Raw genomic sequence first — 12983 nt, 5'->3', positions numbered from 1 at the left:
TTATGTCAAACTGTCTTAACTCACTGTCATAATAACTAATATTTTATTCTACACATGTTGATAATGAAAACTTGAATGTTTGTAGGCGATTCAACTTAAATATAATTCATGTGAATTTATAGGATTTATGTTTGGCATGGCTCACAGACTTGACATGTCATTTGCCCAATAGCATTTACAGCTGTTAGCAGCAAATTGTTCAATGAAAATACTCAGTGTAGCTGTTAACTTTTATGGAGACTGGAATGTGGAATGCAGATCGTATTCAAGAATTAAAGCAATCGTTTTTTATTATCTGAATGAGCTGAAAACACTTATTCAGCTTAATTTACATCCACAACATCAAGGTAGGCTACATCAAAATGTCAAACAGTTTAAATGATGTTGTGGTTTGGTCTCAGGAGATGCTATACTTTATTTCAATTTATTCTCTAAATAAACAGTGCTCTACTGTATATAGTTAGAGCGTTTGCTAGTACATAGTGACTAATATGGTTCATTTGCATGAGCCTTTGTACTCTGCATGATCAGTCTTAGCTAGCTCAATTTCAAAGATGGTCATGCATTGGGCCATGCTGAGCTGTGCTAGCATTTCTTGTCAAGCTAGTACATGCCACATGGCACCTGTGTCATATAATGTTATACATGCCAGTTTGAAAGCTGCTCATGGCTATTCTCTAAAGATCGCTTATTTAAGGCTCTCTTGCTTTGACTGTTGTGAAGCCAAAGAAGATAACCTAGACTGCTTTTTGCATTTATCATCTTACTTTGTGTATGTTAGAGCCAGTGGCAACTGAGACTTCTCACCCTTTTGAAACATGTAATGTAACCGTTTTACATCACAGTGAATTTGTAGCTGGTAAAACCTAGAATTCTAACAAAAATACCATCTCCACTCTAAGCAGAAAATGATTTTCTCAATCTTACGAAGAGATACTTTAGTCCCAGAACAGCTATCTTTCTCACATTTCTTGTAATTAAAACTGTTTATTGCAACCTACTGTTTAGAGAAATAAACCAATTTATAGTTGTTTAACTTTTTTAATGATGTCACACTGATGACATTGTCCTCTCAAAGCTCAGTTATTGTGAAATGGTTTAGTCATTTCTGTGTATTCTTGTGAATATTGTACTTGAAAGTGAGTAACAACGCAGTGGTGCGACCAGGAGTGCTTGATGAAGGTAGACATTGCTGCTCTAGCGGTAGCATTAACTTACTTAGGGTTTTATTTTGTGCGTGTTCTGGTAAATATATTCAATGCATCATTTTGTCTCATGTAATAGTTGCAATATGGAATTTGGTCTATCCGTTGTTTACTGAAGTGATTAAAAATTTCATATGCTCTCATTCTTTGGTCTTCTGAATCTTTGTCAGGACGACTTATTTAGATAACCTAATTAGTAAACAACATCCCAGGCCATGTAGTTCATAGGTTTATACCGTGTTTGCTTGATTATTGCCCCAGGGCTCAAACAAACGTTCTGTCCTAAAGTTTTAGTTTTGGCCAAGGCTCTAAGATTTTCACATCTTGTAGTGTTTTAATTTACAGCTATTTGGCGCTTTCTACGGTGACCATTTGGTATAGATTTGTGCTTCTAGAAATGCTAATGCTTTTCAACTTGTCTATGCCTATATCGACCACAAGTAAGGATTTAACTTTACTGAAGATTATGTTTTTCTAATTAATTACTTCTGTCAATTAGCAATTTATGTGTCAATTTTTGGAAAGGCCCCTTGCCATACTTGACCCTAGAATCATGGTTAACCATAATGGTTTAGAGTATGGTAACCATACTAAGATCACTTTGAAGGTCTACAAAACAGGGAAATGCAACACATTTTCAAAACGTTACTTAATGGAAAACAGACATGAAAGATGCATGCTTCTACATGAGTGACGTAATTCTCGGTAGTGTGGCATGTGACATTTGTGAAATAATGTGGCAGGCACTCGAGGCCAACTGTAGAGCACACGTAGCAAATACCAAATCTTCTGTAGTTTGATGATTTTTAATGTATTTTTATATCCTTGTTGCAATTCATAAATAATGCAATGAAATATGCAATCTTTTGAATTCTTGTTTTTAGTTACCATTTGGTTTGTAATTTTAGGCGTAATTACACACAGAGCTGACATGCCATTAACACAAGGAAGTGTACAGACATCAATTGAATACATGTACAATGCAATGAGAATGTTTCCTGAAATAACTGACTTACTTGAAGCTGGAGAATTTAGTTAAATCGTGGTTCACAAATGGAAGCAATTTGTGACAACATCGGGATGTTCAACATACAGGTAGTTTGGAGTAAGTGTTTTATGTTTAACAGTATTATACCTCAAATATTTCAGAAAATTCTGCATCTGTTGCAGCATGCAACGTGGATGATGGAAGGTGAGATGAGCTATCAACTTGAGTGATTTTGATTTATGTAGAGAATCTGACATGTTTTAAATATATACAGCAGCAAAGACCAGACGAACCAAAAACAAGGGAGTGTTGATGCACACGCAGGCACAGCATCTGCAGTGAAAACGGCAAGTCAGGTGAGCAGTCCATCTACGAAATCACAGGAAGGCAACTTTGTAGATTTATTTCGGTCTGAAGATAGAAGTCAGAGAGAAATTCAGCCTATCAGGTAGGAACAGCATCTAATGGGAAGCAGCAATTTTTATTTGTTTAGTAAATGTCTGTCTGTAGTGATGCTGTCAAAGAGAAGGTTGCTGTCACACCTCTACATTCAGATGGGCTGCACATATGTAATGGAACACAGCTAGAGTGAGAACATATAGAATATTAATTAAATAAATGGAATTCCTCCTGAAGCTTATTTGACCAATAAAAAATTTCTGTTGTGAAACACTCTGACCATACACATTCTTCTTTTCAAGACGCAGATCTACGACGTATGCCGTCTTCCATCTCTCTGTGCATAATTGCAGTTGCACCAGAGCAGTTGCTCGGTCCAAGTCGAACATGTGCACTTGAGCTGATCTCAAGTGAGGTATATTATGCATTGTAGCTATTGCAGGGAACACGTTCAAGTGCGTTCATTTATAAGAGCCTGGATTTGTGGCTAATGTTCACCTTTACTAAGTAATGTAGTATTGTGTTTCAGTACAGTACTGTATGGAATTCTCATACATTCCTTAGCTGTCAAACTTTGGACTTCTATCTACCATTCTGAGCTTGGCGCACTCTTACTGCCACGCTGCCACACACTGTAGCAATAACCCTGTGGTGTGTGTGTGTGTGTGTGTGTGTGTGTGTGTGTGTGTGTGTGTGTGTGTGTGTGTGAGTGTGTGTGTGTGTGTGTGTGTGTGTGTGGGTGGGTGGGTGTGTGGGTGGGTGGGTGGGTGGATGTGCGTGCGTGCGTGCGTGTGCGTTGTGTGTGTGTGTGTGTGTGTGTGTGTGTGTGTGTGTGTGTGTGTGTGTGTGTGTGTGTGTGTGTGTGTGTGTGTGTGTGTGTGTGTTAAGACTGCATACCTGAATCGGATAGTTGAACGCCCAATTTGGGTAATTGATTTCCTGAATCAGATAATTGAACGCCGAGTTGGAATAATTGAACGCAAAATATAAAATGCTATAGTTATTCTCTAGGCCATTTACCCGCCAGTAACGCGGACAATCACCCCCTAGTAGCAAGCAAATGTGACAGAAACATGTGTTAGAACTAAACGTCGCTAATCTGTAAATGTTGCTGGTACACTGGTGTGTAGACTAATTACTACGTTATCCGGGAGGTTACGTCTAATCCGGGCTTACGAAAACTGTTAAAATGGCGACGTCCGTAGCACGATTGTGCGTCGCGTATTAGGCTGTTTTACCAGGCTGGACATTCTTTTTAGCATTGATAGTGTTGTCGTTGAGGGAAGGGGCCAACTGGGGCGTTTTAATTTTAATTTTGGAGTTGTAATGGTGGAGTACGAAATTTGTCAGTGGCTGTGTTACACTTTACGTAGGTAACGGAAAAATTCAAGAACACGGGACCCTAACCCGAAACACGGGTCCACCGTTTTGCCTTCGGCCCATCTACTTGAACTGCATACTCGCTCGCGCACAGGAAAACTTTTGTCAAATTCCATCAGTGGTCTTAGTCCATGGGCCAAGTTGTGTAATTACGACGTACTTTGGTTCCCACATCTTCACAACAATGATTTTATTGGCTAGAATAATAGAAGTTAAAAGGAAAAACAGGAATTTGATTGTTGTCAAAAAGGCAACAGGTCCGAAGTCGTTATAATTCAGGGGCGGCGGAGCGAGTTGAAAGTTGAGGGGGCTGAATTTTAGGAGCAAGGCCCCGCCCACTTATATTTAGGTCACACCCACTCTGAGATATTGCAAATCATTGGTCCTGCAATATACATGCCTCAAGTTTAGGTATTGTAACTCCGTCCGATACACCTCATCTGCTAGTGAAATCTGTATGTCTGCACATTGTGGTCCTTTAATTAATATTGTAACAATAACTAAGCTATAAGTCCCAGTTTCAAAATTGATATCGGACATTAACTTCAAAAGGAACCAAAGTGTTTTCTTCTACTATCGTCAAGCTGGACAAAACTCTTAGCAACATCTGACAAGTTTACGTTGTCTGCGATCTCTTTATACATATGTACCAGCAAACAGTTATTCTACAGCATAAAGTTGATAAAGTTGGGGGGGATCTAGCCCCCCCAGCCCCCCGGCTCCGCCGCCCCTGTAATTGAAGGTAAGTGAGCAAGTGCTGTTACCATGGCAACACCGTTCGTGTACTGGTTTTACTACGCTTAAAACTTTGAAAACGGCACCAATATAAATAAACCTAAAATTTTTGTGACCGGTAACATAATTTTGCTCACAATGCGCATGCGCAATAAAAATAAAGCGTAAACACTTTAATTTCAGTTACCATTTTACTTAACTAACTACTAGTAATTTTCAAAACTCGTCCAGCAGAAATATCAAAACAGGTGAATTATTTTTAATATGAGAATCAACGACATTACGTTGCCACATTTCTTCTTCACTGTCGTCATCATAGCCGTCATCACAAAGCGTAGAGCCGGCTTCCGTTGCGTCTTCTGCGTTTGACTTGTTTTCACAGCCGATGCAGCCACAGATGTCGGTGCAAGCCAGTTGATTTGATTTGCACAAACATCGTTGCGTCAAGCAGCCTTTAGTACAATGACAACTGACCATTTCCATTAAAGCTTGAGGTAACGGTCCACATACAAGGGCGTAGACACCGGGGGGGGGGGGGGCTTTGGGGGCTCAAGCCCCCCCAGAATTTGAGACTTGTATTTCAAATCTTTGATACATTAAGGGATAGGCAGTACGCGTACAACACAACACTACATTTACTAATTCAAAAGAGTTTAATCAAAGTGTCCGAATAGTCGTCTTCTGCTTTCATTACGTGTAACAAACTCATTCGCAACACCTTTTATTGGTAATGCATCAGTTTTGTCCTTATGGATATGGAGTATCATAGACCAGTTGAGACGACATTCACTTATTGTAGAACGTAGCCATGTCTTGAGTCTACGGAGAGCACTAAAACTTCTTTCACTTGTGGCGTTTGTTGCCGGCATTACCAGAATGAGCTTGACTACTTTGATGACTTCAGAAAAAAACTGTCTTTCTGCACTGCTTAAGGATTTGAGGTATACGACCAGAGACCGTACATCCGTCAGTGGCTGTTCAGTACCTGCATGAAGAAGAGTGAGCTGTGTTTGAAGTCGGTCTGGGTGACTGAAATCATCACCATAAAAATTGACAATCTCTTTCAGTGCTTCCGATTGCTGGGGTTTTCTGAAGAGAAGTTACAACTGTCTCTAATTTCTGTAACATGTTGAATCCTTTCTGATGAAATCTATCTTTGACTGCTGCTAAAATCAAGTCAATGGCCTCAAAGTAAGCCCTTCGATAGATCTCCTTCACTTCTACTGGATGTACTGTTGCACCTTCTTCTACCTCGAATTGTCTTGGAACTTTCCTACGTCGTGGAAGGGTAGGGGATGGCACTTGAAGTGACAATCTTTTGCGTTCAACGTACTTCCAAAATATATCAAAGCACTCATCAGATCTCATTGACTGGATAGTTGTTGTTGTAGTACTGACTAGCTTTTGGCCTTCGCATGCTGAAATAGTAGAACTCTGTAAGGATCGGGACAGGTTGTCCACTATGTTCAGCAGCTTTCTTCCAAGTTCAACACCATAAACGAAGTCAAATGTGTCCATCTGCAAAGCGATTCCTCCAATTCTAGCTCTCATCTCAGTATCCTTTGTGGCTTCTTTTGCCACATCCCAAGTCATCTGAAGTGTAGTGTAGTTTTCAGATATTGACGTTAATGCCTCAGCCCTGACCGTCCATCGTGTAGGACAAAGAATCCGTAGTCCTGGAGAGCCAGCAGTGACAACATCTTTAAACTTCTTGAAGATGCTTTCACGTTTGGGTGATTTTTTTATCAACTTAGTAATTTCATGTACGGTCTCCAGAGCACTTCGCATGACCTTGATACCTTTCAACACATCCTGAGTCGCTAGGTTTAATGCATGACCATAGCAGTGTGTGTACAACGCACGGGGCTCTAGATCATTTAGTCTTTTTGCAACGCCTGACTTCGCTCCTGCCATGTTACTAGCGCCGTCGTAGCACTGGCCTCGGCAATGGTCAATCCTTAGATTCATGCGTAACAGGATATCTTGAACTGTTGCTAGTATAGAGTCAGCAGAAGTTGAGTCTAAGCTATACAGCCCTATTACTTCCTCATGGACTTCCAGATCATCATCTACGTATCGAAGACAGAAGACCATTTGTTCAGTATTGGACAAATCTGTAGTTTCATCTACCATGATAGTGTACCACTTTCCCGATACCTTCCTAACAACATCTCTCAGAATCATTAATGCCATGATACTGAGAATTTCATTTTGTATACAGGGGCTTGTGAACTTGGCCTGGCATTTGTCTAACCATTTCCAGAGCCTCGGATTGTCTTCAGCACGCATAATGAGGAGTTGCATTAAGTTGGAATCCCTTTCAAGAGCGACACTACCTTCAGGTTTAGACCGACCACGCATGGCGAGACCTTGCCGAGCAAGGTATCGAATGCAACTAATAATTATCTGTAACATATTCCTATTCTCAACCATTTCTTCTGCATAACCTTTCCCTAGCATTTGCCCAACATTCTGTTCCTTGCCAACCACCATATCCATAGCATCACGATGAAAGACTGATTTCTGATGTTTTTCAAATTTAGTGAGTGCTTTCTTCCAGTCTGTAAAGCCAGTTCTCACGAATTTATCGTCCAAGTTCCCAGCGCGCAGAGCAACTGAGCCTAAGTCCTTCTTCTCCGCCACCTGGCAGTAGAAGCAGAAGACTTTGTCATCTGCTTCTTGATAATGCAACCACGGGTATCTTCTATACTAAGAAGAACAGAATGCTCGCTGCTGCTTAGCAAATGTGCGATATGGGAAGGACAGCAAGGGTTGGTGAGGACTCCAAGGCATCAAGGTGGGCTGAGGCTGGGCGCCAGCAACCGGTCTTGTCTCGGAGGCATCAGTTTCGTCGGGCTGGTGAGAGTGGTGGCCGCTTTCAGAACTTGTAGAGGCTGGTCCAGCCACGTTGCTAGTTTGGGCGTGCTCTTGGGCGTCTTCTTCACCTGAGACATTGCTTTCATGGTCAATGCCAGTGGGATAGTTAGTTACACTTCCATCCGGTTGTTGCGCTTTCCGCAGCCACGCTATCAGAGACATTGTGATACGGATGCAGTCGGGTGATGAACGTGCACTGGGCGCATGCGCAAAAGCACAATTAGGCCTCTTGGTTAAGCCCCCCCAGTTTTAGAATTGTGTCTACGCCCCTGACATAGTTGTCGTTGCAAGATTATTCCATTTGTGCAGTGAGTGGTTCTCATGCCAGACAGTGTTTCTTCCAAAATGTCATTATTGTCCCAACAGAAACTGATTGTTTGTCCACAACAAACAATGTTTGAAGGAATGAATACTTCACTACTGTCGGCCTGCAGTCGTTGTTCAGCTATTGCCGTATCGATCTCTTGCATTTGACTATTGGACAAACCGTGGCCAAATCGATTGAGTAACGACACAATCTGCACGTTACTGGTTAGGTTTCGAACAGTCATCGGCAAATAGACGTGCTTTGGTGTTTTCACTTTACCGTTAGTAGCACAATGAATTAGGTCTTCAGCAATAGAGGTGACATAGCGTTCTGCTCTTTGAGACTTGATTCTTACTCTGTTTCTGCTAGAAATAGCTTCATTAGAGCCATCGTCCCCGTTTACTACCCAAGCTAGAAAGTTAAACAAGTCGGGTGGAATGTTTGGTGGCTTCCTTAGTTCGTTGGAACTTGGAGGCCATTGCATACGATTTGTTAAACTTAAAATTTGACTACGCAAGTGCATTGCCGCGTGAAAAAGACTGCGGCCCATATCCTCTATATCATCATTAGATGATTGTACGAATGCAGTGTCGTCAGTGGAATTACTATGATCCTCTTCAGGAGACGTTTCTTGAGAAAATTTGCTACCTTCCAATCGTAGGTTACTAAATGCCTCTGCTACAGCTCCCGCTGGCAAACAAGAATCATAAAGCAAATCACTTTGCTGTCTGTCAGACAAACTCCAGAACGTTACCCTGTCTGCAAACCGGGACAATACAGCTCACTTTATTTTATCATTACGATATAACGACTTCTCAGTATCAGCTACAACGCCACTTTGGGTTGGTTCCATTATTTCTAAACAACGTTGCCTCAAAACACTTAACTGTAGGATTCTTTTCTTTTGAAAGAGGGCTATTTCGGTTTTACGCAGTACGGTTTCCATATCATTAACATCAGAGTATGGTGCAACAGGGGATTCATTTCTTGCCTCTATGAAACGCTTTAGATTTTGCTTGTGCGTGTACGTCGAGTAACAAGAACGATGATATCTCACCTCAATTGCTATGAGGTCCAGATGCTCGATAGCTAGAAGAAGTCTTTCATCACTACGAATTCGAGCTGCTTTCAACAGAATAGCACTAGCTTGCTCTGTCAAGCACCAGCTAAGTGATTCGTTTAGGTGTTTGTCTTTATACTTCTTTTGTGTTGTTTGACAAATTATGCAGGCTGTTAGATCAGTGGCTTAAAAACTTGTGCGACTGCGCATGCGCCTAGCACTTGCTCTGTTGTCTTCGTCGTCGCAGGTAGTACTAGATGAAGTGGCTGTGCTACCACTGACATATCTGGTTGGCGTTTCTCCACAATCAGGCTGCTCCGTGAGGCTGAAGTCTGACCAGAAAGGTCTTGTTAGTGTACGTCTGGTAGCAGCGACTGTGGTATGCACCACGAGGTCCGTTTTGGAAATGAGGAGCAATCGTCTCATAAGTTTGGTCACGTCGTCGTTCTGCTGCTTCGTGAAGAGCTTTCCAGCTTTTGGCAGTAAATTATGTCCCGTCCCGTGCGCGTCCTTGTGACAATGGCATAAACACTGGTTGTACCAGTCTACTTCACTTTCCTACTGTTGAAGATCACCCTCAGTACTCATTGTACGAGGTCAGAACGAAGAGAACAACTAAGGGAAGCTAGAACCTCTGAAGACAGCAGATTCCGGCAATGCAGAAGCGTGTTACCCCGGTAACGCTGGGGGCGTGCACTAATATCAAAATTGCCGTTTGTGTGCCAATCCGACCATCTTTCAGAATGACAGCAAGTGCGGTTTGGCTTATAGTTATGTGCTTTAACTATTAGAATAGAGAAACAATTGTTGTGCGGCAGTGGGGACTACCTTCAATTTCTAGTCGTTGTATCTGACTTGGCCCACGGACTATCTAGACAGTGGAAAATGGAATGAATACCATTAACATATTCCATTCATGGAATAGTTAAACACATACCATGAATGGAAATTGTAGCATTCAATAGTAGGTTACATTTTTGGAATTTGTTTTTTCATGATTGTTATTTAGCATAGTTACCATTCATGGCTAGAATGGCATTTTCCATGTTTTTATAGTTACGTGAATACCATGAATGTATATTCGTTGTTCCATTCGTGATACTTGCGAATACCATTAAGGAAAAGAAGCGTACGTGGACCCTAATGTATGGAAATATTTATGATATCCATTAATGGCTTGTTATTTACCATGCTTGGAGAATTGAAATACCGTGGGTGGATAATTACATCATTAGTGGAAATACAGTACATTCCATTTAGGTTTATTTATAACATTAAAGGAAAATACAATACATTCCAGTTAGGTTTATTCGTATCATTAATGGAAATACAATACATTCCAGTTAGGTTTTTAATTCATAACATTAATGGAAAATACAATACATTCCAGTTAGGTTACTGTTGTTGTGTCTGTAGCTGAAAGCAGAAGCAAACATTGAGAATTGCTACGCACGTACATAAGATGCACTCAAAACACTGTGTTGATGCTACAGAAAGAAACTAAACCTTAGCAGTATCCAAAAAATAACAACAAAATACGCTGCACTATACCTACCATGTACCAGAACAACACACTTAGTTAAAATGTCTTTGATTTATAAAAGTCATCTCTACATAGGACGTCTGACGTCGACTGCATTGTTTCTTTTATCTTGACAATTCCCTTCTTCAGCATGGCGTCACCCACCAACGTCAGCAGTTTGGCTTTGCTTTTGTCTGGCCCAAGCTGAATTTCCAGACTCTGGCAAATGCTGAAGAGTTGCGTTCTACTCACGTCTCGAAGTCTTCTACTTCAAATCTAACCATTACGGCTAGTTCCAACTTGTCTTGCGTTCACAACCTTTAACAACAAAAGTATTAGCTAACAGTTTAACACTTAGCAGTTTTGTAATTGTGTTGTAGAAACTTGGACGTTTAAAACATTTTTAATAACAAATGCATGTACAAGGTCTAATTATAGTTTACATGCATAGTAGAAATGTCTATAAATATAATATATATCACGTATAATGGAACAATCTAATATGCGGACAGACAGCAAAGAAGACGTAATTTGCAAAGAAGCAATCAGAGTAATGTTCGTAGAAAATTTTCTATAATTCTTGCAGAACATACCTTCTGTTGCTCTTGAAGATGTGCTGTCTTGAACCAGCTGCAGTTTCTGCAAAGAGTTTGCAGGCCAGACTAGGAAAGAGTTGGGCATCATTGATTGGCTCATGATGCTAATAAATGCTCTCTGTCCATGGGTAAGGTGTTTCACTGTGACCACTATGAGACTGAACTTTGACTTTTCATGTGGCCCTGTGGTACTGGTCTCATGTGGCACAGTGATTCGTGAAGACCACATATCTGTCCAGTTCCTACATTAATATACTTATTGTCAAGCAAGTAAACGGTATCTATTAGAACAGAGACAAATACATGTGCACCAGTTAGTTGATTGCACCTAACATGTTCTGACCGCCAATAGCAGGTAAGTTTGAATTCCGATTTTTCTGTCAAGTTTCTGGGTCTTTCGTCTCTGAATTTGAAATAGCACTAGCATCAGGCACCGGCATTTCCTCTGCAGCTGTGCGCGTGCCGGATGCAGATGGCTCATTGTCGACGTTCTTAGAATTAGTACTAGTACTAGGTGATTTTTCTGATTCCGGATATCTTACCTTCTTAACCTTTCGCCCGTCCTAAAATAGAAATAACAAAATACGTTATTAAAAAATTAGATACACATGCAATTAAGCGAAAACATACATGTTTCGTGAAGTCGAATCCTTTTCCTGACTCGTCGGCGCCGCTCATTTAGAGTATCAAGAATATGTTGTCGAATTGCCTTTTTCCCCGAAACTCAAATGCGGCAAAGTACAAGTTTCTTTTAAAGAGCTGACAAATTCTAATGTTTCTGTATCTTCTGGCGATGTTTTAAAATTGGGAGTATTATTTCCAGGCCAGACCTAGCTGATTCCACGTAGTTGAACACGCGACCCCGTATATTTTTATCATGAGTCCCGTATGTTTGAACCTCGTGAGCCCATCTTCTTGCATGTTATTTGAGCGCGAGCACCGCATTCTTGATTCTACAAACGGCTTCTACTAGGCATCGGTCCCGTCATCTTGAACGAGCACCGGGTTTTTGAATAGTATTATCTACCTAGATGGCCTCTACTAGGCATCGGTCCCGCCATCTTGAACGAGCACCGCTTTCTTGATTAGCAGTCTAGAAATGACCTCTAGTGGGCATCGGTCCCGTCATCTTACACGAATACCGCGTTCTTGAATTTAGTTTCTAGCTACTTTCTATCGCCTATTAAATAATTGCTATCGTCATCTTGAACTTAGAACTACACTAATTATATAGCTATAATTATAGCTCTAGCCGTTGTCTACCCGTACAACTTCACCAAGTACACGACTGTGTCATAAAATTTTTCGTTTGACTCTCAAACATAAACTCCAACATAAAACACTTGTTATTTTACCGCGCATGCGCATTTTACAATTCTGCAATATGTCTGACAAGGCTGTTGTATTCCGTTTGCGCGTTTATCCGACCGTTCGCTCCGCGTCCCCATCTTTCCCACCACATTTATTCATTGAGGCAGCCAGGCAGCATACCATCTGTTGTGCCTCTCATGCTCTTCAGCTTGGATTTCACCGAATTCCAGTAGCTTTCTACTGCCTGTTAGTGAGCCCAGGGGCGGATCCAGGATCTGAGGAGAGGGGGTGCACGGACATGAAACGCTAGACCACACCCATTTCAGGGAAGTAGTATAAGGTGAAAGTAGACTTTGCAACCAAAAATGACGGTAGATCTGTTGTCTCGATGTTGACTGCAACCATCAAAGACAAGCAGTCCACTATGGGGGCGAGTCAAACAGCTCAAGCGCGGATACAGGAGTTAAACGGGGGCCCGGGGTACACAGAGTCAAAAGAGAATTTCTTCAGGACGGTACGAAAATTGCAGTATAACGTGAAGCAAGTAGTTGTAATATATTCAAGGCAGATCTCTCACATAACTATTTAACAAACAAACCATTG

At 41.2% G+C, this 12983-nt stretch overlaps 2 protein-coding genes across 3 annotated transcripts; one reads left to right on the top strand and one right to left on the bottom strand.

Annotated features, from left to right (window-relative positions):
- Window positions 1–2112: 2112 nt before the first annotated feature.
- LOC134180703 (uncharacterized) lies at window positions 2113–2825 on the top strand. 2 transcript variants are annotated; one of them, XM_062647889.1, is made up of 4 exons: window positions 2113–2310; window positions 2376–2397; window positions 2468–2641; window positions 2704–2825. In XM_062647889.1, exons 1-4 carry the CDS (start codon window positions 2259–2261, stop codon window positions 2783–2785), a joined length of 330 nt encoding a protein of 109 aa, XP_062503873.1. In that variant the 5' UTR covers window positions 2113–2258; the 3' UTR covers window positions 2786–2825. The 2 variants fall into 2 exon arrangements, 1 of the variants encoding a protein (XP_062503873.1); XR_009970036.1 differs by lacking the exon at window positions 2704–2825 and having other exon boundaries at window positions 2247–2300; window positions 2355–2397; window positions 2468–2622.
- A 2920-nt stretch (window positions 2826–5745) lies between these two features.
- Window positions 5746–8744, bottom strand: LOC134180722 (zinc finger MYM-type protein 1-like). Its single transcript, XM_062647908.1, has 3 exons — window positions 8677–8744; window positions 7998–8619; window positions 5746–7416 (listed from the first exon to the last, which is right to left on the bottom strand). Exons 1-3 carry the CDS (start codon window positions 8742–8744, stop codon window positions 5746–5748), a joined length of 2361 nt encoding a protein of 786 aa, XP_062503892.1.
- Window positions 8745–12983: the final 4239 nt, after the last annotated feature.

The sequence above is a fragment of the Corticium candelabrum genome, chromosome 6 (genome assembly GCF_963422355.1).
Source record: "Corticium candelabrum chromosome 6, ooCorCand1.1, whole genome shotgun sequence".
NCBI classification, from domain to species: domain Eukaryota; kingdom Metazoa; phylum Porifera; class Homoscleromorpha; order Homosclerophorida; family Plakinidae; genus Corticium; species Corticium candelabrum.
The sequence above is the reverse complement of the archived record's forward strand: the minus strand, read 5'-3'. Positions and strand labels throughout refer to the sequence as shown.

Excerpts from the sequence above, each read along its gene's own strand:
- LOC134180703 (XM_062647889.1), top strand. The coding sequence starts at position 2,259 with ATGGAAGCAATTTGTGACAACATCGGGATGTTCAACATACAGGTAGTT. Across the intron at positions 2,311-2,375 it reads CAACATACAGGTAGTTTGGA|CATGCAACGTGGATGATGGA; the intron begins GTAAGTGTTTTA and ends CATCTGTTGCAG. Across the intron at positions 2,642-2,703 it reads AGAGAAATTCAGCCTATCAG|TGATGCTGTCAAAGAGAAGG; the intron begins GTAGGAACAGCA and ends GTCTGTCTGTAG.
- LOC134180722 (XM_062647908.1), bottom strand. The coding sequence starts at position 8,744 with ATGGAACCAACCCAAAGTGGCGTTGTAGCTGATACTGAGAAGTCGTTA. Across the intron at positions 8,620-8,676 it reads TATCGTAATGATAAAATAAA|ACAGCAAAGTGATTTGCTTT; the intron begins GTGAGCTGTATT and ends TTTGTCTGACAG. Across the intron at positions 7,417-7,997 it reads TGCAGGCCGACAGTAGTGAA|TATAGAAGATACCCGTGGTT; the intron begins GTATTCATTCCT and ends TGTTCTTCTTAG.